Source organism: Ranitomeya imitator, chromosome 2 (assembly GCF_032444005.1).
Source record: "Ranitomeya imitator isolate aRanImi1 chromosome 2, aRanImi1.pri, whole genome shotgun sequence".
NCBI lineage: Eukaryota > Metazoa > Chordata > Amphibia > Anura > Dendrobatidae > Ranitomeya > Ranitomeya imitator.
Window position 1 is genome coordinate 765904789 of NC_091283.1, and position 27803 is coordinate 765932591.

A 27803-nucleotide genomic window follows, 5' to 3' on the forward strand; every position below is an offset into this window, starting at 1 on the left:
GCTTTGTCTGCAGTTGGGCAAAGCATACTGCACGTGCGCAAGGCGAGATTGCATTGCGCACGCGTGTACTACGGAGGAAGCCGAATCACAATCAAGACAATATTGTGGCCAGTGGGAAAGGAAAGGGTGCATGAAAGAACAGAAAACACCGCCCATCGGACCGTTAACAGAGCCTGCCAAATTCAGGTGACAGGTTCCCTTTAATAGCAGCGTTAATGGACTGTGTTACACCGAGGCATAACGCTGTGTAACGCAGCCATTAACCCTGTGTGAGCGCTGACTGGAGAGGGCACTGACAGAGAGTAGGAAGGGGCAAATTCATGGCCGGACTGTGCCCGTTGCTGATTGGTCGCGTCCGCCAGGCCGTGACCAATCAGCGACGCGGAATTTCCGTGACAGACAGACAGATGGAAGTGCCCCTTAGACGATTATATATATATAGATTGTGCATGGCTTCTGCATATCCAGTGATCTGGAAATAATATGTAGAAATAAACAGACTGTTCCTTGCCAGTTTCTTTATTACAAGATAATGCACATAGATAACACATTGACAATATTCAGACATATTAGACAACTGAAGTATACTTTGGACAGAAATAAGCAGCAATTCCTTGTGTTACTGACACTCTGGACTAAACCGATTTAGGGCTTTGGGCAATTCACCCTTATGCTAATTTTAGTGTCAGATTGGTCCCATTTTAGACAAATCGAGATGATCTGCTTGCACTGGCACCTTTCTATGCAGTTCTAATAGCAGGCAGGCATAGTGTATGATATACATTGGCATGCTATATCCCAATATACACGCATGCTGACTGCCATAGGATCGGATACCACTGACTACCTCTATTGCTGTTTACCTACTGGTAAAATAAAGGTTGTGCCTGTGATACCCTTGAAGAGCCCTTACATGATGTAACACGAGTGTGGAAAGACCGCCATCTGCAGGCCCGGTCTTTAAAGAGGTAAGAGGTATTCTGCTGTTGGCTTTGTGGCCCCCAGTGACCAACACCACTTATACAGATTCTGGCTGCGGTGGAAACTACACCACACAAGTCATGCAGCCAATCACTGAGCTTGTCTACATCAGCACAGTTGCTGAGCTCAGTGATTGGCTGCAGCGGTGATGTGCACCGCAGTGATGACATACCACCACACCAGAACACACAACAGATCCTACAGAGGCAGCGCTAGAGCAAAGGGAGAGTGAAAAATATCTGATTTTATTTTTTTTAACCAGTGCTGGCCATTAAAGTTTAGAAAAACCCTTTAATGCCCGGGCTATTGATAGATTTCAACTATGGAGCTAGAGCCTTCATACAAAGTAATACTATCATTATATAATGAAAACTCAGGTGTGGACAGTGCATGATGAGTGCACTTAGAAGGCAAATGTATACATCTAGAAAACTCTCGCACAAGTACATTCTTGTAAATATTCTCTAATGGTTAAACATTACAATATATATGTTTCGAAGACAAGTACAAATCCTTGTGTGGATCTGAAATAAAATACAGTAAAAATATAATTTTATATTTATAATATGGAGGAAAGACCATTTAATACTTCAGGGAATGATCTCTAGATTTCGTAATTTCTGAATTTCCGAAGGAGATCCGAGGGAGCCTCGGCCGACCAGCGAAAGCGCAGGAGACAGTAAGTCATGTCGGGACTTCCTATAAGAAAAAGGCAAAGAACAAACTGCTAGTAAAGTGCTCCAGACAGTGTCACTAATATAACTGTCACCATGAGATAACAAGATAAAAAAAAACCTGTGGAGATTTATGCCTGATCTTTTTTTTAGTTATAGGTTGAAAGACAATATAATGGTGGAAACTAGTGGAATAAAAACCTCTTCTGTCTCTGGATCAAAAATCTTTATTTCGGTAGTGCAACCCAAAGCCATAAATCGTCTTTTCTTGTCAAGCATCCTGGTGGAGATCATCCCTCAGCGTCTACGCAGCAGTAACTGGTATTGAGCTTTTACAGGAGTTTTGCCTACACAGGTGAGCAGATTACCTAGAATCCTAAAGGGTCATCGTGTCCGACCCCCTGCTCAATGCAGGAGTCACTAAACCATCTCAGACATGTCTGTCCAGCCTCTGTTTGAAGACTTCCATTGATGGAGAATCCCCAACCTCTCGTGGCAGCCTGTTCCGCTCATTGATCACCCTCACTGTCAAAAAGTTTTTTCTACTATCTAATCTGTATGTTCTCCCTTTCAGTTTCATCCCATTACTTCTCGTAATGTGTAATTAAGAATAATCCCTCTACCTGGATCTATTGCATTTTTTACAAGGGTATCACCCTATTATCTGATGCCTACAGTCTATTTCCGTACAGTCTTTATCTAAAAAGACAATTTAGGCATTTATACATTTTGGTCTGCATTTTGCAGCATTTTTAAAGGGACTCTGTCACCTGAATTTCGAGGGAACAATCTTCAGCCATGGAGGTGGGATTTTCAGGTGTTTGATTCACCCTTTCCTTACCCGCTGGCTGCATGCTGGCTGCAATATTGGATTGAAGTTCATTCTCTGTCCTCCGTAGTACACGCCTGCACAAGGCAATCTTGCACAGCGCAGGCGTGTACTATGGAGGACAAAGAATGAACTTCAATCCAATATTGCAGCCAGCATGCAGCCAGCGGGTAAGGAAAGGGTGAATCAAACACCCAAAAACCCCGCCTCCATGGCTGAAGATTGTTCCCTCCAAATTCAGGTGACAGTGTCCCTTTAAGCCAAAGGCCATTAGCCTGAAACACAGTAAAATGTAAATTACAAATATTAACCAAAATATGCAAGTATGAATGAAGCCATATGGCCACTTTACACAAGGTGATTCATTACCGATCAACTGCTGAACGAGCAAAACTCTGATTCTTAAGGCAGGTGCAGACGACCGTATGTTCTCTCATCTGAGAGAATTGGGTCGCTTCTACTAATCACACTCTAATCAGAGTTTAATTACAGTGTTCCCCCATTCTCTTGGAAGAGGAGAAGATGGAGAAAAAAAAATGTCTCCATCTTCTCCATTCTGTCAGTCCGTAGGAATCGAGTGCAGTCCAATGTTTTCCACGGAATCATTGACTTGCATGGCTGAATGCAATATGAATATCTGATCAAACTCGAGCATGCTTCAATTTTTTTCCCGGGCAAACTCTGTCCCAAGAAAAATTGGACATTTGCATGGCCCCATAGCATAACATTAGTCCGAGTGAAATATCATGTTTCGCTGGATCACAATCAGACCGCAAATACGGTTGTCTGCATGAGTCCCGAGGATGATTTGACTTTTATGCATGTATAAAATCATTATCAGCAGATCCTCATCCCTGTAAGCAGGATGGAACAATCAGATTAGCAATCATTCAGTCTCTACATGAGATGATCACCGCTGATACCTAGAATGAAAGGTCTCTATATCGTTCACAATCCTACGTGTCTCTTATCAGATATTTCCGTTACTGGACACATTCTGGGCAAACGGCCATTAATATGATGGGCCCTCGCATTGTCAGATTTTAGCACCACGAACAAGGTATGAGATCTCTATAGGACTCGTCATTCTGAATCCGTGTTGGCCCTGGATCAGACTTTATCGGTGTCATCTTCTCAGAAGTTTCTATAACATTTCATTAAAATATTTTCTGAGGTCTTTCAGCTAGTGTAATAATGGAGCTGACGTATTAGGACTTACAAATTATTCAAAAAGCAATGGCAGCTTATTATCGTGGATCGAGACGAAAAGTTACAATCCATTAAAAAAAAAAAAACCCTAGCGAAAAAAAGACATGCTGACAATAACATGAAGGTCACATGGAATTTGATGTGTGAAAAGTCACTGAATATTTGCAATGTTTTTGAGCTATAACTAAACCCTATATATTGGAATTACAGTGTGAGACCTGTGTGTAGGGTGCTATGTGGCGAGAACGAGGGAGGACGATCTTTTCTGGTTCCATTCTTGACAAAGAATGGAAGGACACTGTTCACATTTATATATCATCTCATATTACTAACAAAGGAAGACCATAAGTAAATCTGTCTGAGTGTTCTCAGCCCAAAACAACAATAACCTAAATGAAATTATCACTAACTTAATGAACACATCGCCCCATAGCATCTAGGAGAGTTTCATTGCTTTAAAAGAGTGGGAATGCTTTTGTCTGACGTGGTACTGATCGTTCACTTTGAAGGGTAAGTACACCTTCACAATGACAGTTATGTAACACATCCGCTTACAGTAGGTTAACGAGAAGTAGAAAAGTGATGGATCAGACTACAGGGTTTGTTTGTAGTCTGTTACCATGGAAACATGGATCTGTATGGGAGCTGTAGATTCTTCTGTAGCTTCATTCATCCTTTTAGATACTTAGAAACAATGCAAAAATGGTTTGAATAGGTGGACATTTAAAGGGAATATGTCATTTGGTTTTGACTACCTCATCTGAGAGCAGCATAACATAGGGAAAGAGACCCTGATTTCAGTGATGTATCACTTAGTCTGCTGGGTGCAACAATTAAGATAGAATCAGAGTTTTCTCTGTTGTAGAAGTAGCATGGCTCAGAAAGCTATTTCCACCCACACTACAGCTTTGTATGTATATGGTACAGTATATTGACAGTGAGCTGCTAATCAGTGGTGTGTTTGGACCAGGAGGCACCAGGCAGCTAGTCTGGCAGTGATAAAAACACTTTGTCTCTTGCTGATAAAGCACTTATTGTATTGAAACAACAGCACACAGCCTAATAAGTGATACATCGCTAACATTAGTCTATCATCTCCTACCGCATGCTGCCCTCAGATTACACAGCAAAAACCTGCTGACAGATTTCCTTGAAAGAAAAATATGGTGGAAGGTCTCACTGGCATCTTTGGTCTATGACATCTCCCTGTGCTTAGATGCCTCTCATTAACACTGTAGTAGCAGAAAGTGTCATAGCCGTCTCTTTTCTATGTTCATAATGATCAAAATGTGCTTGTTCATCTCTTGGAAATTGGCAGTTCCTCACTTAGCTTAATCCATTGTGAGTGTAATTTATGCCATATGTCTACATAAATCCCTGCGATGAAACTGCCAATGGAGGAGAAAGAGCAGTCCTACACCTATAACACCCCAATCACACTATACTGGGGAGCCATTTTTCTGCATTAGGTCAAATAGCGTATGTGTCCTACCATATTCCTACATCTATGCCATATCTCATCATCGTTGCTTGTTCTTCTGCTTTTAGAACTGAATTACTACAGCAAGGCAGGAGAGGTTACATTTTCATGACTTTGTGTCTCGTCTTTCAACTTTTTTTCATGTTTCAAGAAAAACAAAAGCAGGCACAGCGTGTATGAGTAATAAAGCGCTAATAATTCCGCTCTGAAGGGTGACATGTGAGAAGGGCTTTTCACCAGCGAAGCCTCGGCTTAAACACCACATCGATTGAACACTTTATTTAATTGTGTTGTTACCTTCGGGACTTTTAGGCGACAGCAAATCAATATCCTCCGGTGGTTTCTTCAATACATGATCCTCGTTTCCAGCAATGATTTGGTTTTTCTTTTCTTCTGAGTTAAATGAAATGTCATTATGTGTTTCAATTGAAGATTTATCTGGGGCCTCCAGCATTGCTTCCTTCTTCTTTACAGCCCAGTGCATTGACTAAAAATGATTAATAATAAAAAAAAATTATGCTATGATTTCTGCAAGATTTTCCATCTGCTTCCTCCTTATGAAGCTTTAAAAACAATTGACCTAAATGGATATGATCTGACCGAAATGAGAATCAGGTGTGATTTATGAGGTCTCTGCTGAACATGGTCATGCATAGCCACCTCCGTCCCAAACCTACGGCATATCCAAAGGATATACCATACACAAGATGGATGTACCCCTCTAATTTTCATTGAATTGATGCAATTAGGACAATGGAATGGATGAACCTATACAATACTGTACATTTCTATATACAATACTCGTCTTCTAATCATAGAGTTCAATCCTCCGAAAACAAGAGATTCAAGATGGAACCGAGCAATGGAGAAACATGGATAATGCTTTCTGATGTTGGGCTAACGTCACCATACTGAGCCTTATAATTTGTTACAGATTGTTCTATAGAAAATCTCCAGATACTTCCTGTTGTGTTAGTTTGTGGACAGCATGGTGGCATGATTGTTTGTGGTACAACTTGCAGCAATGGAGCATTAAGTTTCCATGTAATTAAAAAAAAAACCCAATGGCATGGAGATGAAATGTTCTTCCATGCTAACACAAGTTTTCTACACATCCTCCAGTTTCTCTCTTGACTATACGATGAGCTGCCGTTAACCTAAAACAATATATTTTCTTTTGCTTATAAACCTAATCAGTCATAACATAAAAATCGTCGGCCTCGTAGTATGTAGCTCCTCATCGAGCCATCACAAGAGCTGTGACAGCGAGGCCATGCCGTTAACTCCTGTAGATTTAAGGTAGACCTTTATGAAGCGGAATTATATTGTTCCTCGAACATTTCCTGAACAATTTTTGCAATGTGGACGGGATCATCATCCTGCTATTAGGGAATATTATTGCCATTAGAGTGCATTCAGACGACCGTATAAATCTGACTGAGATTGGACCTCAATACGTGGACTGACCGGCTGGTCTCCCGACCTGAGCATGACGGCTTCATATATGCCTGAAGCTGTCACAATCAGGTCAGGAGACATGCCGGCCACTCCCTGCATTGCAGTCCGATATCGATCAGATTTATACAATCACCTGAATGCGCCCTAAAGGGGTCTACAGGTCTAAGTATGTGGCACGTGTCACTGCACATATCCATCCATATGATGTAATGGAAACTTGACTCTGTGTCTGCCTTCCAACACATCAACTTCAGATACTGATTGTTCAGTGACTAATACATCTTACCCTTTTAGAGGTGCCATCGAACAGGATAATCAATATTATTTACTTTAGTGCACAAAGATTATTAAAGCATTCTGAAGACTACCAGACATGAAGGAATTTCAAAATGTTCTTACTAATTTAATTAATTTAAATTTCTCAATTTTATCGTTTCTTCTCTATTCTATCTGTGCTTCCTTCCCAGAGCTAATGATAAGTGAAGAGCTGGCAAGAGAACGCACTGTTAGTGCGTATTGAAAAGGAAAGAATGTGGCAAGCAGAGAGAGCAGAAACCAGAAACAACCCACACAACTGACATCACTGATGACATCTGTTTTGGAGGTTGGGCTACTCTCTGCAGTGCCTACTCATTGCATTCTCTCGTTTATTGTTTTCACTGACAGTGTGCTCTCTTGTCTGCTGTTCACTTCTCATTAAAGCCAGTGAGGGAGTGCACTGCCACTGTGCAGTCAAAGGAAATATACCACTGCACGCATCAGATTCTTACTAAGCATACATTAGAACAGGGACTAGAGCAGTCCTTGAAATGGGCGTCACTGGTGACACTTAATTTCAGGGTGGAGAAAGCCGCTGGAGCAGTGACTGCAGTGACTGCAGCCACTGCCCACTGATGACATCCTGACATTCTGAGTATCTCAGCGTACACTGGGGAGTCTCAAATGAGACAACATCAAAATGGAAGTAAAAAATACAAAGCAGGAAGATAGAGAGGGAAATAAGGAATGGTAGGAAATTTTGAATGAACCTATGATAGAAAAGTCATGAGATTATTGCATTAAATAGATAGACATTAAGGCTTAATTTAAACTTTGCATCCCTTTAAGTTTGCTCTGTTCCTGAGCGGTGACATGTGCTGATGCGACCTTCAGCTCCTTACTCCCTCTACAGTCTGCTAGAGGGCTGAGCTAGCAGCTCTGCAGTGTGCTCTGTACAGTGATGTCATGAGGATGTGGCCTGTAATCCGTGCAAGTTTAGAGTGTCCGGGGTTGTGCACAGGGAGGCAAAGTAGTGAGACATTGCAGGCTTCACATAGAACAAGGAATGTTATCAACTCGTGACTAGTGGGAATGGTATTTGGCTTAGTAGTAGAGTACTATGGGTACTAGATTACATATGGATAAATACATTATATGATGCCCTGCAGCACGCTGAGACTTTGTTGTGCCAGTGTCAGCACACGTTACATTACTGCCCGCAGGAAAGTGTCAGGATAGCATATATTAAGAGAAGTAGTGGGAGGAATCTTGGGAAGCAGAACCTGTGTGCAGCAATTCAGCTATCTTAATGCAGTGCCTTAGTGGCAGTCATTATAGATGGAGTGGGTGAGGAGAGGGTGGAAGTGTGTGAGTAGTGGGACAGATACAACTCTCCCTGTTGAGAACTGTTTTCTAGAGGCATGGAGGGAGAGCTGGCAGGAATCTCAGGATGTCAACAATAACAATCCACAAGAATGGCTTTGGGGGAGCAGATGGGAAGATTAAAAAAATATATAAATAAAGGAAATAGGGTGGCTAGGGGACAGCCATATCTTTTTTTGGCACCCAGAAAACTCCTTTAACATATCATATATTATTAGATCTTTGAGGAACCTCAACTAAAATGGCAAACACAAAAAAGAGCCACCAAACTTCATTCATTGGATCTGAACCCAGGACCTCAATACTGCAGGTAGAAACCACTAAGTCTCCTTGTAGCCTATGCTGTACTAAAGAACAAAACGATCAATATTAATGGTAAAAAGAACAGTACAATCATGTCGGTAAAGGATGTGGTACATCAGCAGCCCCGTTTATAATACTACAAAGCTCGGATTAGGAAATGTTTATTTACAATGTTGCAAGACTCAGGAAGCTGAAAGCATTTCATCAAAACAAATTATTGTGAAATACATGTTCCAGTAGCAACAAACACGTTAACGGGAATGCCATCCCTACTACAAAATGTCATTGTTTTTTGTGCTGCGAGACAAACGTGACTTATTCAAAACATGTGTATGAAATTATGAAATGAAGCTCAGACAGCATGGAGTCACATAAACACTACATTGTCAGGAAATTGGGCCTCCCTGTCTCCTGCCGTCATTTACTTGATTTTCCAGACTGTGGCATATTAGGTTTCTTGCATATTCAGGGTGACCTACCATCTTTATTGTATCACTCAGGACTTCCCATTGTGGAAATGGAATCATGATTTTACTTTGTCTCCAATGGTCGTACTGTGCCCGGCTCTCCTCGTTGGTAAGGGTGTCTTTGGCTTGCTGAAGTTTCTGAAACTCTTCCACTACAAAAGAATAAACATAGATTGTGAAGATCAAACTAGGGTTCAGAATATCTTTATGACCTGGCTACATATTGGGGTTGTTGCAGTAGAAAATATTTAACCCAACCCAGGCCGGCCCCTGTGCACCCAAATCTAGTTAGCAGAAAACTTCAAATGGTGATTCATTAAAGAAGAACAACAAAGCAGATTTCTTCACCCAAGGAATCAATTTAGCCTGTATAACAGCGCCATTACAGTCATGTCTTTACATTACAAGATCATGCTAACAGGTTCTCTTTAAACTCCCTCCATTGTCCCACTTATAATGGTAGACTTTCAGGTGACTGTGTATACAGGCATCCACGACACCATCCATTAGGTGTCCAATGGTCACAAGATTTTGACACCAAATTGTGAAGTCCATTGGTCATCATGGCGTCTGTAATCACCTTTACTTTATTATCCCTGTTTCTCATAAAGGTGAAAATAGTTTTAAATGAGTTGTTTGGAAAGGTCTACATCAGTGTTCCCCAACTCCAGTCCTCAAGATCCACCAACAGGTCATGTTTTCAGGATTTCCTTAGTATGGCCCAGGTGATGGAATTATTGCCTGTGCAGGTGAAGCAATTATCACCTGGGAAATACTAAGGAAATCCTGAAAACATGACCTGTTGGTGGCTCTTGAGGACCGGACTTGGGGAACACTGGTCTACATCGTCCATGAGCTGTGTCTGATATTGCAGTTCAATTCTATTGATTGACACCAAACAAACATAATGAAATACCTGCTTTTTGATTGCCGGGGTGTTTGTCAGGATGGCACTTGAGGGCTCTAACTTTATATTCTGCCATAATTTGCTCAACCTGATGGAAAAACATACAGTCATTTGCTTATGACGTCTCTGTATATAAATAACTGTCGTCCTGACTATTCAGAAGAACAAGCCTTACACCTTCTGACAATGGCCTGCGCTTCCCCGAGAGCAGCGGGAGCCTGTCATGATTCATCTTCCTCTTCTGAGTCTTTTGTTATTATAACCATGTTTCCCCTTAGTCATCACTACCTACCTGATAACAAATGTAAAGTTTAAAGCTCCAGAATCAATTACCACTGTCAACAGTGGAAAGTACGGAGGAACACACATAGATGTAATACCACATTTTCAAGATTTGCGTTTCAGAACTGCGCTTCTGACCTCTCGTCATCTCTAGAATTTAATCATTCCTATAACTAGGTTAAGCAAAGTAATACAGAACAAGGAAGAAGACAAAAATGGTATGCATAATAATAATCTTTACATGAATAATTACTGTGTATACATAACCTAAAACTATTATTATAACACTAATAGTATTTAAAAAAGTACCGTATTTGTATTTTTGCTCACACTCTCCCAGAATGAGTAGTAATTTCAATGTTGTGAGATTATGTCATTGAATTGAGCAATACGTCTTAATTTATAGAATGTCACAATTCCAACTTGTTAGGCGTCCCTTCAAAATAAGTATGCAAATTGCCTCTTCAGAGAGGAAGAGGACTAGAATTCTAGCACCACCTATTGGAAGTAGCAATCCTAAAATTCAATATTGACCACTTACCATATGACTTAGGAGAAAAGCCAAATGAGAATCTAAATTTGCAGACACTTTGTTTCAGGTTGTTTCCCCTCATCAGTGCAAAGTATGAGATCTGATTTGGCTAGGTGAGAAGCTAAAGACTGGGACTTAAGGTACCTTCACACTAAACGATCCGGATCGCTGCAGCGTCGCTGTTTGGTCGCTGGAGAGCTGTCACACACGCCGATTCAGCGATGTCAGCGGGAGATCCAGCGACCAAATAAAGTTCTGGCCTTCTAACCCCAACCAACGACATCACAGCAGGATTCTGATCGCTGCTGCGTGTCAAACTGAACGATATCGCTAGCCAGGATGCTGCAACGTCACGGATCGCTAGCGATATAGTTTAGTGTGAAGGTACCTTTAAGGTGTGATGTTTCTCCTTGTGGAGAGTGACAATCCAGGCCTGGCATGTCACAGTAAGGAGACTTATATGCCACACAAGCTTTTTGGGGAAATTAAATAGGTAAATTGCCTCTTCAGAGAGGAAAAGGAGTTGAACTCTAGTATTATCTACTGAAAGTAGCAATCCTAAAGCTCAATATCAACCCTTTAACCCCTTCATGACCCAGCCTATTTTGACCTTAAAGACCTTGCCGTTTTTTGCAATTCTGACCAGTGTCCCTTTATGAGGTAATAACTCAGGAACGCTTCAATGGATCCTAGCGGTTCTGAGATTGTTTTTTCGTGACATATTGGGCTTCATGTTAGTGTTAAATTTAGGTCAATAAATTCTGTGTTTATTTGTGATAAAAACGGAAATTTGGCGAAAATTTTGAAAATTTCGCAATTTTCACATTTTGTATTTTTATTCTGTTAAACCAGAGAGTTATGTGACACAAAATAGTTAATAAATAACATTTCCCACATGTCTACTTTACATCAGCACAATTTTGGAAACAAAATTTTTTTTTGCTAGGAAGTTATAAGGGTTAAAATTTGACCAGCGATTTCTCATTTTTACAACGAAATTTACAAAACCATTTTTTTTAGGGACCACCTCACATTTGAAGTCAGTTTGAGGGGTCTATATGGCTGAAAATACCCAAAAGTGACACCATTCTAAAAACTGCACCCCTCAAGGTGCACAAAACCACATTCAAGAAGTTTATTAACCCTTCAGGTGCTTCACAGCAGCAGAAGCAACATGGAAGGAAAAAATGAACATTTAACTTTTTAGTCACAAAAATGATTTTTCAGCAACAATTTTTTTATTTTCCCAATGGTAAAAGGAGAAACTGAACCACGAAAGTTGTTGTCCAATTTGTCCTGAGTACGCTGATAACTCATATGTGGGGGTAAACCACTGTTTGGGCGCACGGCAGGGCTTGGAAGGGAAGGAGCGCCATTTGACTTTTTGAATGAAAAATTGGCTGCACTCTTTAGCGGACACCATGTCACGTTTGGAGAGTCTCCGTGTGCCTAAAAATTGGAGCTCCCCCACAAGTGACCCCATTTTGGAAACTAGACGCCCCAAGGAACTTATCTACATGCATAGTGAGCCCTTTAAACCCCCAGGTGCTTCACAAATTGATCCGTAAAAATGAAAAAGTACTTTTTTTCACAAAAAAATTCTTTTAGCCTCAATTTTTTCATTTTCACATGGACAACAGGATAAAATGGATCCTAAAATTTGTTGGGCAATTTCTCCTGAGTACATTGATACCTCACATGTGGAGGTAAACCACTGTTTGGGCACATGGTAAGGCTCGGAAGGGAAGGAGCGCCATTTGACTTTTTGAATGAAAAATTATCTCCATCGTTAGCGGACACCATGTCGCATTTGGAGAGACCCTGTGTGCCTAAACATTGGAGCTCCCCCACAAGTGACCCCATTTTGGAAACTGGACCCCCCAAGGAACTTATCTAGATGCCTAGTGAGCACTTTAAACCCTCAGGTGCTTCACAAATTGATCCGTAAAAATGAAAAAGTACTTTTTTTTCACAAAAAATTTATTTTCGCCTCAATTTTTTCATTTTCACATGGGCAATAGGATAAAATGGATCCTAAAATTTGTTGAGCAATTTCTCCCGAGTACGCCGATACCTCATATGTGGGGGTAAACCACTGTTTGGGCACACGGCAGGGCTCGGAAGGGAAGGCGCGCCTTTTGACTTTTTGAATGGAAAATTAGCTCCAATTGTTAGCGGACACCATGTCGCGTTTGGAGAGCCCCTGTGTGCCTATGCATTGGAGCTCCCCCACAAGTGACCCCATTTTGGAAACTAGACCCCCCAAGGAACTTATCTAGATGCATACTGAGCACTTTAAACCCCCAGGTGCTTCACAGAAGTTTATAATGCAGAGCCATGAAAATAAAAAATAATTTTTCTTTTCTCAAAAATGATTTTTTAGCCTGGAATTTCCTATTTTGCCAATGGTAATAGGAGAAATTGGACCACAAATGTTGTTGTCCAGTTTGTCCTGAGTACGCAGATACCCCATATGTGGGGGTAAACCACTGTTTGGGCGCACGGCAGGGTTCAGAAGGGAAGGCACGCCATTTGGCTTTTTAAATGGAAAATTAGCTCCAATCATTAGCGGACACCATGTCGCGTTTGGAGAGCCCCTGTGTGCCTAAACATTGGAGATCCCCCACAAATGACCCCATTTTGGAAACTAGACCCCCAAAGGAACTAATATAGATGTGTGGTGAGCACTTTGAACCCTCAAGTGCTTCACAGAAGTTTATAACGCAGAGCCATGAGAATTAAAAAATAAATTTCTTTTCTCAAAAATGATTTTTTAGCCCGCTATTTTTTATTTTCCCAAGGGTAACAGGAGAAATTTGACCCCAAAAGTTGTTTTCCAGTTTCTCCTGAAAGTAAAAGCAAAGCAATATTACAGGGATCAAAAAAGAAGAAAAACATACCATGCAGTAAACTATTAAAAATATGGCTTTATTAAAGGAAATGCCAATGATTATACAATCATAAAAATTAAAAACAGAAAAAAACAAAAAACCACATCCGCGTAGCAACGGGATTACAGAGTTGTACAAGCAACAGAGCCCCCACAATATCAGGTTAAAAATAAAATTAAATATAAATGGACTGTATATCACACAGTTTACATGAAAAAATTAGAAAAAGTCAGGAATAAAAAATATATATAAAAATATATTTTAAAATATAAAAAAAAGGAAAAGAAAAAAATAAAAAAATATATTTATATATGTGTAAAAATATATATTATGTGCAAAAATACAACAAAGTGGTACAGAAAATTAGAAAAAATAATAATAATTACTTGATTGCAAAGTCTCATATACTGTGATATACGTAAAAATTATATACTGTTGCACAAAATAAAAAAACAGCAAAATAGTGAAACAAAGAAACGGGGGTAAATAGAACCGAGGGTAATAGAACCCACTAATAAATCCCCTCAAAGCTATACTAAGGTGCATGAATGAATAAAGTGCTATAGTGCTACCACACCGCCCAAATCACCTTGGATCTATTCCTGCTGATTCCAACCACATAAGCACCCTAATGGCGCCTATATGGATATGCACAATATAAGGTGCAGCTATACAGTCGCAATTATAAAATATCACTACCTGGGGGGTCTCTCCTGTGCCAACGCGTGCCCGACGCGCATTTCGGTTTTTAACCTTCGTAATTGCGACTGTATAGCTGCACCTTATATTGTGCATATCCATATAGGCGCCATTAGGGTGCTTATGTGGTTGGAATCAGCAGGAATAGATCCAAGGTGATTTGGGCGGTGTGGTAGCACTATAGCACTTTATTCATTCATGCACCTTAGTATAGCTTTGAGGGGATTTATTAGTGGGTTCTATTACCCTCGGTTCTATTTACCCCCGTTTCTTTGTTTCACTATTTTGCTGTTTTTTTATTTTGTGCAACAGTATATAATTTTTACGTATATCACAGTATATGAGACTTTGCAATCAAGTAATTATTATTATTTTTTCTAATTTTCTGTACCACTTTGTTGTATTTTTGCACATAATATATATTTTTACACATATATAAATATATTTTTTTATTTTTTTCTTTTCCTTTTTTTTATATTTTAAAATATATTTTTATATATATTTTTTATTCCTGACTTTTTCTAATTTTTTCATGTAAACTGTGTGATATACAGTCCATTTATATTTAATTTTATTTTTAACCTGATATTGTGGGGGCTCTGTTGCTTGTACAACTCTGTAATCCCGTTGCTACGCGGATGTGGTTTTTTGTTTTTTTCTGTTTTTAATTTTTATGATTGTATAATCATTGGCATTTCCTTTAATAAAGCCATATTTTTAATAGTTTACTGCATGGTATGTTTTTCTTCTTTTTTGATCCCTGTAATATTGCTTTGCTTTTACTTTCTTGAGCAGTGGTTTCCATTGCAATTGTGCACAGTGCACCCTGGTGGTTGATTTTATATATTCTTATATATATCACTTTTTTAGGGGTGATAGTATATTGGTGAATTTTATATATACCAAGTGTGGGCATACTGTGTTATTTACCCAGTTTCTCCTGAGTACGCTGATACCCCATATGTGGGGGTAAACCACTGTTTAGGCACATACTGGGGCTCGGAAGTGAAGTAGTGACGTTTTGAAATGCAGACTTTGATGGAATGATCTGCGGGCGTCACGTTGCGTTTGCAGAGCCCCTGATGTGGCTAAACAGTAGAAACCCCCCACAAGTGACCCCATTTTGGAAACTAGACCCCGAAAGGAACTTATCTAGATGTGAGGTGAGCACTTTGAACCCCGAAGTGCTTCACAGAAGTTCATAACACAGAGCAGTGAAAATAATAAATACGTTTTCTTTCCTCAAAAATAATTTTTTAGCCCAGAATTTTTTATTTTCCCAAGGGTTACAGGAGAAATTGGACCACAAAAGTTGTTGTCCAGTTTGTCCTGAGTACGCTGATACCCCATGTGTGGGGGTAAACCACTGTTTGGGCACACGTCGGGGCTCCGAAGGGAAGTAGTGACTTTTGAAATGCAGACTTTGATGGAATGGTCTGCGGGCGTCACGTTGCGTTTGCAGAGCCCCTGGTGTGCCTAAACAGTAGAAACCCCCCACAAGTGACCCCATTTTGGAAACTAGACCCCCAAAGGAACTTATCTAGATATGTGGTGAGCACTTTCAACCCCCAAGTGCTTTACAGAAGTTTATAACACAGAGCCGTGAAAATAATAAATACGTTTTCTTTCCTCAAAAATAATTTTTTAGCCCAGAATTTTTTATTTTCCCAAGGGTTACAGGAGAAATTGGACCACAAAAGTTGTTGTCCAGTTTGTCCTGAGTACGCTGATACCCCATGTGTGGGGGTAAACCACTGTTTGGGCACACGTCGGGGCTCCGAAGGGAAGTAGTGACTTTTGAAATGCAGACTTTGATGGAATGGTCTGCGGACCTCACGTTGCGTTTGCAGAGCCCCTGGTGTGCCTAAACAGTAGAAACCCCCCACAAGTGACCCCATTTTAGAAACTAGACCCCGCAAGGAACTTATCTAGATATGTGGTGAGCACTTTGAACTCCCAAGTGTTTCACAGACGTTTACAACGCAGAGCCGTGAAAATAAAAAATAATTTTTCTTTCCTCAAAAATGATGTTTTAGCAAGCATTTTTTTATTTTCACAAGGGTAACAGGAGAAATTGGACCCCAGTAATTGTTGCGCAGTTTGTCCTGAGTATGCTGGTACCCCATATGTGGGGGTAAACCACTGTTTGGGCGCACGTCGGGGCTCGGAATTGAGGGAGCACCATTTGACTTTATGAATACAAGATTGGCTGGAATCAATGGTGGCGCCATGTTGCGTTTGGAGACCCCTGATGTGCCTAAACAGTGGAAACCCCTCAATTCTAACTCCAATACTAACCCCAACACTAACCCCCCCACACCCCTAACCCCAACTGTAGCCATAACCCTAATCACACCCCTAACCACAACCCTAATTCCAGCCCTAACCCTAAGGCTATGTGCCCACGTTGCGGATCGTGTGAGATTTTTCAGCATCATTTTTGAAAAATCCGCGGGTAAAGGGCACTGTGTTTTACCTGCAGATTTACCGTGGATTTCCAGTGTTTTTTGTGCGGATTTCACCTGTGGATTCCTATTGAGGAACAGGTGTAAAACGCTGCGGAATCCGCACAAAGAATTGACATGCTGCTGAAAATACAACGCAGCATTTCCGCGTGGTATTTTCCGCACCATGGGCACAGCGGATTTGTTTTTCCATAGGTTTACATGGTACTGCAAACCTGATGGAACACTGCTGCGAATCCGCAGCCAAATCCGCACCGTGTGCACATAGCCTAATTCTAAAGGTATGTGCACACGCTGCGGAAAATGCTGCAGATCCGCAGCAGTTTCCCATGAGTTTACAGTTCAATGTAAACCTATGGGAAACAAAAATCGCTGTGCACATGCTGCGGAAAAACTGCACGGAAACGCAGCGGTTTACATTCCACAGCATGTCACTTCTTTCTGCGGATTCCGCAGCGGTTTTACAACTGCTCCAATAGAAAATCGCAGTTGTAAAACCGCAGTGAAATGCGCAGAAAAACCGCGGTAAATCCGCGATAAATCCACAGCGGTTTAGCACTGCGGATTTATCAAATCCGCAGCGGAAAAATCCGCAGAGGAACAGAATACGTGTGCACATACCGAAACCCTAACCCTACCCCTAACCCTACCCCTACCCCTAACCCTACCCCTAACCCTACCCCTAACCCTACCCCTACCCATACCCCTAACCCTAACCCTACCCCTATTCTAACCTTAGTGTAAAAAAAAAAAAAAATTCTTTATTTTTTTATTGTCCCTACCTATGGGGGTGACAAAGGGGGGGGGGGGGTCATTTACTATTTTTTTTTATTTTGATCACTGAGATATAACCTATCTCAGTGATCAAAACTCACTTTGGAACGAATCACTGCACATGCGCCCGCCATTTTGGAAGATGGCGGCGCCCAGGAAAGAAGACGGACGGATCCCGGGAGGTAAGTATAAGGGGGGGGGGAGATCAGGGCACGGGGGCAGCGTCGGAGCACGGGGGGGTGGATCGGAGCATGGGGGGTGGATCGGAACACGGGGGGGTGGATTGGAGCACGGGGTGGGGCATCGCTGTGCAGGGGGGTGGAATCGGAGCACGGGGGGGGATCGCTGTGCGGGGGGGGTGATCGGAGTGCGGGGGGGTTTGATTGGAGCACGGGGGGGTGTGATTGGAGCACGGGGGGAGCGGACAGGAGGACGGGGGAGCGGAGCACAGGACGGAGGGGAGCGGACCACAGATCGGGGGGCTGGGGGGGCGATCGGTGGGGTGGGGTGGGGGCACATTAGTATTTCCAGCCATGGCCGATGATATTGCAGCATCGGCCATGGCTGGATTGTAATATTTCACCAGTTTTTTAGGTGAAATATTACAAATCGCTCTGATTGGCAGTTTCACTTTCAACAGCCAATCAGAGCGATCGTAGCCACGGGGGGGTGAAGCCACCCCCCCTGGGCTAAACTACCACTCCCCCTGTCCCTGCAGGCCGGGTGAAATGGGAGTTAACCCTTTCACCCGGCCTGCAGGGACGCGATCTTTCTGTGACACAGCATATGCGTCACAGGTCGGATTGGCACCGACTTTCATGACGCATACACTGTGTCACAGGTCGGGAAGGGGTTAACAAGCCTTGCCATATGATTTAGGATGAAAGCCAAACAAAAATATCAATTTGCAGACACGTGTTTTGGGGTGTTGCCCCCTCCTCATTGCAAAGCATGAGATCTGATTTTGCTGCATGAGAAAGAGGCCACGGACTTTTATCTAAGGAGTAAAATCTCTCATTGTGGACAGTGATATGCCTGACATGCCTGGGTGAGGAGACTTATAAGCCATGCAATTCTCCAAGCAGACTACAAAGTGTGCCCTGTGGGGATGCTGAATGGTAATCATCTCTGAAAAAAGTGTTCAATTTCCTTGCAGAGTAACCACAGGTGAAGTTTAGAATTAGAGTTACCATGTAGGACAGGTCCTCCTGGGTAAGGGACGCTGTATGTTACCACTCTCCACCAAGGAAAATACTGAACAGACGACGCCCTTCTATTAACCCCATCACGACATCTGCCGTACGTGTATGGAGCTGTGGAAGGTGTATTCTTAAAAACCACCATACATGTATGGCTCACTCCGAGCACCAGAGTGATCAAAAGCAAGTGTCAGCACTCTGAGAGCTGACACATTTGGACAATGCCCGCGATCAGTGCTAGTGCCGATAATGGGCATTTAACCCCTCTGATAGTGACAGTAACATTGATCGGTATAGCAGAGGAAGGGAGCTCCATCCCTGCTCCAATTGGCACAATGCGATTGGTCTCCAAGGTGACTCTGGGCCCAAGTTGGCAGCAGGGTCACCCAGGTACGGTGGTCTGTAAGCTCCTGTACAGAGCAGAAGCTGACACTCCTCCTCCCTGTGTGTGATGTACTGAGCTAATGCCATGCTATGCAAAAACATTGCAGAGTATTAGATCAGCGATCAGGGCAGGGAAAGTTGATGTCTCATCCAGGTAGAAGGTAAAACAGTTTTTAAAAAAGTTTAAAACAAAAAATGAAAAAAATATTAATCCATTTATTAATAAACTTATTTATATAAAAACAAAAATAAACAAATAAAGTAAACATATTTGGTATTTCCGCATCCGGAATGACCTGACCTATAACACTGTTCCATAAATTAACCCCTTCAGTGAACTTCGTAAAAAAAGTGGCAAAAAACTTTTTTGTCTTTCTGCGGAACAAAAAGTGGAATAAAACGCAATTAAAAAGTCGAATGTAAATTAAAAAGGTTATCGCTGAAAATGTCATCTTATCCCACAAAACTCAAGCCATCATACAGCTCTATCAATGCTAAAAATAAAAAGTTATAGCTCTCAGACTAAAGCGAAGCAAAAACAATTCTTTGTTCTGTAAAATAGTTATTATTGTGTAAAAGCAGCAAAACATAAAAAAATATATATATGAATGTGATATCGCTGTAATCGTACTGAGCCGAAGGATAAGGGTATGTTCCCACGGTCAGTAAACGCTGTGGGTTTGACACTGCGTACATCCGCAGCGCCCACCCCCCCAGCGTGCAGATGTTACAGCATAGTGGATGGGATTTCAGTATTAGCGGTAGAAATCGCTGAGGTAGTGAGAGATGAAATGGACATCACAATCGATTCCTTTACATTCTACACAGATAGTAGAGTGGTACTTGGATATATATATAACTAAATGAAACAATTCTACGACTATGTGAGTAATAGAGTAGAGCGCATCAGACATTTTGCTCCTCCTGAGCAGTGGCATCACATCCCTTCTGATCTAAACTTAGCTGACCGGGGAACGAGACTCACAGCTGCATCCAAGCTCGATGACAACATGTGGCTGAAACCTTCAAGTATACATACGATAACTGCGTCAGCATCGCATATGAGCTGGTGGATCCAGAATCTGACAAGTAAATTAAGCCAATTCCTAACTTACAAGAAGGAGAACTCGTGCTGCTTAAAAGATAAAAAGGCTCATCATATCCATTGGCTGATGGGTCTGATCACCAAGGTTGTGCGCAGCCATGACGGAAAGACTCGGAAGGTAGAAGCCAAGGTGACAAAAGGGGGTTCAACTCAAATCTTCTTTCGCCCACTTACTGAACTCGTGCTACTTCTACTGAAGGAGGACATCACATGAACTGAACATTGTTGCTGGACTCTGTCATGGCGGGGAGCATACTTCTTCATACCCCAGCCATGTTAGAACATAAAACGCTCTGCGTGCAACCGGACTTGAACACTTCTCCGTGGATTAAATGTTACCATTGGATTGTTGGGTTGGTGGAAGAGTTGGCTAGTTGTGGCTTCCCCAACCTAAAGATGGTTTTTTTCTACCAAACTCATTCATTTTTTATTCAAGAACTACACGACATTGTTCAAGTATGGACTTGAATTGCTGCATATTGCCTTCTCTCCTATATTCAGGTTCCATATCGGCGTTGGACAGTAATGACTTGTCACGTCATACAGAGGCATTGCGAAATCTGAAGATTTCAGATGGGGAGTGTTATGTGTCCCATGAATGGGAAAAACTTGTTGTGTATTTTCTGTGTTATGCATTTAATTCTGCTGTTGCTAGGGAGAAGCTCTGTCTTTTGAAGTGTGTCCTTTCTTCCCTTCTGTAGTTGATGATGGTAGCCCTTGCTCCTCCAGTCTTCTTAATTATCAGTTTGCTGTAGCCATCTTTAGATGCACATGTATACTTCTCTGTTTGATATTACTCTTTCCACCTGCTGCATTGTACTTAATACAAGATTTCAGAAAATATCAACTCTGTTTCTTCTGAACTCTCATTACAAGTGAGTACAGCTGAGTTAGCACTATCTGAGGATGCCTGGCATGTGAGTACAACAATCATACAGCTATCTAAGGGATTAATGGTCATATTGCTTATAGACTCATACTGGCTTGAAAATCAGAATAATGAATGCGGTATCAACATACTCAGGAGAAATTGCGCAACAAATTGTATGGTTCATTTCCTCCTGTTACCCTTGTAAAAATACTAAATTTGGGGCAAAATTAACATTTTTGTGGGAAAAATTTAAATATTCATTTTTTTTCTTCAACATTGCTTTCATTCCTGTGAAGCACCTAAAGGGTTAATAAACTTCTTGGATGTGGTTTTGAGGACTTTGAGGCTTGTAGTTTATAAAATGGTGTCACTTTGGGATATTCTTTGTCATATAGGCTTAAAGTCACTTCAAATGTGATGTGGTCCCTAAAAGAAAATTAGTAAATTTTGTTGGAAAAACTAGAAATTGCTGATGAATTTTAACCTCTTCATGACCTTGGGGTTTTCCATTCTTGAGTTTCTGTTGCGTTTTTTTGCTCCCATTCTTCCCAGAGGCATAGCTTTTTTATCTTCCTTCAATATGGCCATGTGAGGGCGTGTTTTTGTAGAACGAGTTGAATTTTTGAACGACACTATTGGTTTTGCCATACAGTCATGGCCAAAAGTATTGACACCCCTGCAATTCTGTCAGATAATACTCATTTTCTTTCTGAAAATGATTGCAAACACAAATTATTTGGTATTATTATCTTCATTTAATTTGTCTTAAATGAAAAAACACAAAAAGAATTGTCCTAAAGCCAAACTGGATATAATTCCACACCAAACATAAAAAAGGGGGTGGACAAAAGTATTTGCACTGTTCAAAAAATCATGTGATGCTGCTCTAATTTTTGTAATTAACAGCACCTGTAACTTACCTGTGGCACCTAACAGGTGTTGGCAATAACTAAATCACACTTGCAGCCAGTTGACATGGATTAAAGTTGACTCAACCTCTGTCCTGTGTCCTTGTGTGTACCACATTGAGCATGTAAAAAAGAAAGAAGTCCAAAGAACTGTCTGAGGACTTGAGAACCAAATTGTGAGGAAGCATGAGCAATCTCAATGCTACAAGTCCATCTCCAAAGACCTGAATGTTCCCGTGTCTACCGTGCACAGTGTCATCAAGAAGTTTAAAGCCCATGGCACTGTGGCTAACCTCCCTAGATGTGGACAGAAAAGAAAAATTGACAAGAGATTTCAACGCAAGATTGTGCGGATGTTGGATAACGAACCTCGACTAACATCCAAACAAGTTCAAGCTGCCCTGCAGTCCGAGGGTACAACAGTGTCAACCCGTACTATCCGTCGGCATCTGAATGAAAAGGGACTGTATGGTAGGAGACCCAGGAAGACCCCACTTCTTACCCCGAGACATAAAAAAGCCAAGCTGGAGTTTGCCAAAACTTACCTGAAAAAGCCTAAAACATTTTGGAAGAATGTTCTCTGGTCAGATGAGACAAAAGTAGAGCTTTTTGGGCAAAGGCATCAACATAGAGTTTACAGGAGAAAAAAAGAGGCATTCAAAGAAAAGAACACGGTCCCTACAGTCAAACATGGTGGAGGTTCCCTGATGTTTTGGGGTTGCTTTGCTGCCTCTGGCATTGGACTGCTTGACCGTGTGCATGGCATTATGAAGTCTGAAGACTACGAACAAATTTTGCAGCATAATGTAGGGCCCAGTGTGAGAAAGCTGGGTCTCCCTCAGAGGTCATGGGTCTTCCAGCAGGACAATGACCCAAAACACACATCAAAAAGCACTAGAAAATGGTTTGAGAGAAAGCACTGGAGACTTCTAAGGTGGCCAGCAATGAGTCCAGACCTGAATCCCATAGAACACCTGTGGAGAGATCTAAAAATGGCAGTTTGGAGAAGGCACCCTTCAAATATCAGGGACCTGGAGCAGTTTGCCAAAGAAGAATGGTCTAAAATTCCAGCAGAGCATTGTAAGAAACTCATTGATGGTTACCGGAAGCGGTTGGTCGCAGTTATTTTGGCTAAAGGTTGTGCAACCAAGTATTAGGCTGAGGGTGCCAATACTTTTGTCTGGCCCATTTTTGAAGTTTTGTGTGAAATGATCAGTGTTTTGGTTTTTGCTTCATTCTCTTTTGTGTTTTTTCATTTAAGACAAATTAAATGAAGATAATAATACCAAATAATTTGTGTTTGTAATCATTTTCAGGAAGAAAATGAATATTATCTGACAGAATTGCAGGGGTGTCAATACTTTTGGCCATGACTGTATAGTGTACTGGAAAATGTACGAAAAAATTCAAAGTGCGGTAAAATTGCAAAAAAGTGCAATTCAACAATTGTTTTTTGTTTTGCTTTTTTACCATGTTCACTAAATGCTAAAACTGACCTGCCATTATGATTCTTCATGTTATCACGAGTTTGTAGATACAAGACATGTATAGGTTCTTTTTTATTTACGTGGTGAAAAAAAAATATCCAAGGTTTGTAGAAAAAAAATCGTTAGATTCTTTGCCCCTTCCCTTTCCTTTTTTGTGATCTGGGGCTGGGTGAGGTCTTATGTTTTGCACGCCGAGCTGATGTTTTTATTGATACCATTTTTTGTGTAAATATGATCTTTTGATGCAATGTTGCAGGGACCCAGAAAAAAAACAAAACGTATTTCTGGCGTTTTGACTTTTTTGTTACTTCATTTACCGATCAGATTCATTCTTTTTATATATTGATAGATTGGGCGATTATGAAAGTGGCGATATCAAATATGTGTGTTTTTATTTTTTTTTATTTTGAATGTGACAAATGGGGGGTGATTTGAACTTTTATATTTTTTAAATTTTTTAAATATTTTTGAAAACTTTTTTTATTACTTTCTACTAGCTTCAAAGTCTCCATGGGAGACTAGACGCTACGATCAGCCGATTGTTTGTGCTACACAGAGAAGGGCTCCAGCCCTATGTAGCTGAACAGATCACTTGCTATGAGCTCCGACTGCTGGGCAGTGCTCATAGCTATTAGACAATGACAACCACAGGGGTCTCCTGCTAACCCATCGTCGATCCGTGATCGGTCATGTGACACGAGCGCTGATGGGCGGGATTAGTGACGCGCTTCCAGCACTATCTTGTTAAATGTCACTGTCAGAGATTGAAAGCAGCATTTAACATGCTAACAGCCATGGGTGGATTGCAATTCCAACTGTAGCTGTTAGGGGCACATGTCAGCTGATAAAATCAGCTTATATGTGCCGGAAAAGTTGGGGGCTCATTGCCAGAGCCCGCAACAACCAGAAGGAGTGCACCTTAGACTAAACTATACTTCTAAGGTTGGAAAGGGGATAACTCTTCTAACAAAAAAATATATATTTCAAAAATGATGCTGATGTAAAGTGGATATATGAGACATTATTATATATTATTTTGTACAACATGACTAACTGATTTAAGGGTATGAAAACTGAAAGTTTGAAAATTGCTAAATTTGTTCATTCTTTGCCAAAATTTTGATATTGTCAAAAATAAATACAAAAAAATTTGACCTAAATTTACCACTAGCGTAAAGTACAATGTGTCATTAAAAAAAACAACTTACCACATAAAGTGACACTGGTCAGAATTGTAAAATTTGGCCCAGTTATGAAGGTGAAAACAGGCTTCGGGGCGAAGGGGTTAATCCATTAATAGAGTATATATAAAAATTGGACAAACCCTATTAAGAAAGTTAGTTGCTCAAAATTTTGCATATGAATCATGGCAGATGCTATGGAATATAACACAATTTTATATCTCTAGTTTTTATGTTCTTGTAATGATGATTACAGCAGACAAGAATTTATATTAAATTAATGTGATCAATTAGGTGCTATCTTAAAGGGGTTTTCCACTACTAGGACAACCCTTTCTTAAACTAAATGTTCAGCCCCAACAAAATAAAGCCTATACTAACCTCCCGTGCCAGCTCCGTTCCAGCGGTGTCAGCAGTCATGGTCCCGGTGCTGTGATGCTATGGAATGATGTGATGCCCGGCGCCAAATCAGTGCTGGCGGTCACTGTCTCCGCCTTCGGACAAACTGAACATGAAGTGGAAGTCCAGGATGAGTTGTAGTCCAGACTTCCTGTTCATTTTCAGTTTGTCTGAAGACGGAGACAGTGACCGCCAGCACTGATTGAGTGCTGGCGTCATGTGCCACAACACCACATTGCAGTTCCGGTGAAAGCCTGTGCCGACACCGCGGGAACGAAGTCGGCACAGGAGGTGAGTATAGGCTTTATTATTTTATCGGGACCGAACATTTAGTTTAAGAAGGGGTTGTCCTAGTAGTGGACAATACGGTCTGTTTACATGGACAAACCACTGGCATGATATGACCAGCAATCGGTAAACGTTTACCGAACAGTGGTCGGTAAAAGCAAACAAACGATGTGCACTGAATGATCTATACTAGATCTCTCAGTGCATATATGTTGACATGGTTCTGGAGAGCACGAAATCCTGTTTATACCGTCGAAAACAATGATGTTTTATGCTGCACAATAGATCACTGCTTCCGATGAACAAGCTGTGATCGACAGCCTGTTTACTCAGCAAGATAATTATGAAAGGAGCTATCTATTCCAGTTACCATAAATATCAGCATTCAATATCAAATTTTTCAATGTGAAGGGGAAGTAACATAATGCTATGATAGCTCATGTGAGACAATAGTGCAACCCATATCATCCTTATCAGACTAATGAATTATCCAGATCTTATAACCAAATACTGAGGACTTCAGCATAAAGTCACATTAGTTTTATCCTAATTAAATCAGTACCGAAAAAAGGGTTGAGAGTACTGGCACAAAGTTGCTTCCAGCCCCCAGCTGTCTTCTTCAGCAAGGCTGGTTGTCAAAAATGTGGAGGACCCCACACCTTCTTTTTCTAAATTATTTATATAATTTAAAAAAGCAGCTTCGGGACCCCTCTATTCTTGATTACCAGCATTGCTGAAGCTGACAGCTGAGGGTTTCAGCCTGCAGCTGTCAGTTTTGCCTGTCTGTGTATTAAAAATATAGGGGAACCCCCGCTGGGATTTTCATTTATTTATGTATTTATTTATAGCGCAGGCAGTGGCTCATAAATGCTCTCATCAGCTGCTGCCTGCTCTCACTGTTATTAGCGGCAGCAGGTGTAGGCTGATGGGAGTAGTAGTCACATCAGCCGCCACCTGCTTTTGTGGTTATCAGCTGAATACAACTCTCAACATTCTCCCCTGCTCATGCTGATCTGATTGCCGGCAGAGCAGGGAAGAATGTTGAGAGTGGCCTTCAGCACTCGACACCAGGGAACAGTGCGAACTGTACCACTGCTTCCCAGGTGCCGGTACGTGTGGTACTGATGTGACATATGGTATTACACACACGGATACATGAACACTGATATATCCAGTCCTGTTTTTTCCAGTACCGGAAATATCAGGACGTGTGAAAGAAGCCTAACCAAAAATAAATAAACTGGAGTGTAAGTTGGTATGCATGCAAAGTAGGAGCATGTTCACAATGCCCATTAAACAGATAAAATCCAAGACAGAAAGAAAACGAACAGATACCCTGCCATGGCCTCCCTTTCTTTGAGATGGACACCACGTTTATATAGCTTCCCATTTGCTGGGTATCCATTTGGGACCCGCCCTTATTCACATTGATGTCACTTTGACACATGGTAAGGTTTTAATACTAGTGGTTAGGACCATCTGGATTTAGGTGCACCTTGACAATGGTGGGATGGCGTTTACCCTTTTTTTTTTATAGAAAATGGTGCTTACCAAGTACCCCATGATATTTATATGCACTTTTGCCTTTACTTATTTACTTACAGCAGGGTGTATGTTCATTTTCTTTCTGTCTTGGCTTTTATATTTTAAACCCTATAGCTAAATAATTAGGAACAAAAGAACAAATAAATAAGTAGAAACAAGATTACAGAGTTATTGTAATGGTTTGTATTTATAGTAATAATCAGATTATATACAATTTCTCATTTTACTATTGTCTACCGTGAGAATCACAATATTAGAACAATATGCATTTGTTAAATTGTTCATAAATGTGATGAACTTGTCACTAATGTTAAGATATTGGACAAATATATGATTTGGTTATTATTATTTTTTTACCCACTTAGTTTTGCATGCATCCAAAGTATTAAAGTGCACGCCACATACACAAGCACATCAGAGCTGCTTTGCGAAAGCTGTACTTACATAAGAAGACATTTCCTAAGCACGCCATAAAAAATAATAAGCTATTATAATAATGCTATGACAGACAGATGTATAGATATAGAAGAGATAAGATGGACACTGACCGTGGAGAGCTCGTCACAGCCCAGCAGTGAGTAGTAGTCATCGCCCACAGCCTCTGTGCCACTCAGTACAGACTCCATCGATGGGCAGCACCCAGCCAGCTCTGTTGCTCCTCACTTTCTGATGATGCAGGGTCTCCACCAGCCTTTATATTAGATGGGCAGCTCCACACTTGTTGCTTGCTATTGGCACTTGAAAGGGGGAGCGGCAGCTTCAGTCGCAGAGCAGCCTGGGATCTATAGTCAACAAAAATAAAAGAGCTCGGCTTATTACGTCTGTTTGTGCACAATGTGAGCGG

At 41.1% G+C, this 27803-nt stretch overlaps 1 protein-coding gene across 2 annotated transcripts; it reads right to left on the reverse strand.

Annotated features, from left to right (window-relative positions):
* Window positions 1-503: 503 nt before the first annotated feature.
* Window positions 504-27803, reverse strand: DNAJC12 (DnaJ heat shock protein family (Hsp40) member C12). Of its 2 annotated transcripts, none has more exons than XM_069753445.1 (5): window positions 27508-27803; window positions 9959-10037; window positions 9055-9194; window positions 5471-5660; window positions 504-1680 (listed from the first exon to the last, which is right to left on the reverse strand). In XM_069753445.1, exons 1-5 carry the CDS (start codon window positions 27583-27585, stop codon window positions 1586-1588), a joined length of 582 nt encoding a protein of 193 aa, XP_069609546.1. In that variant the 5' UTR covers window positions 27586-27803; the 3' UTR covers window positions 504-1585. The 2 variants fall into 2 exon arrangements, with proteins under 2 accessions (XP_069609546.1, XP_069609545.1); XM_069753444.1 differs by having other exon boundaries at window positions 9055-9197; window positions 27508-27741.

Bases quoted from the DNA above. Each gene is read 5' to 3' on its own strand.
- DNAJC12 (XM_069753444.1), bottom strand. From the start codon at position 27,585: ATGGAGTCTGTACTGAGTGGCACAGAGGCTGTGGGCGATGACTACTAC. The intron at 10,038-27,507 runs GTCAGTGTCCAT...TTTTTCCATCAG, and splicing joins GCTGTGACGAGCTCTCCACG to GTTGAGCAAATTATGGCAGA. The intron at 5,661-9,054 runs GTAGGTCACCCT...AATCATTTTTAG, and splicing joins TGAGTGATACAATAAAGATG to TCAATGCACTGGGCTGTAAA.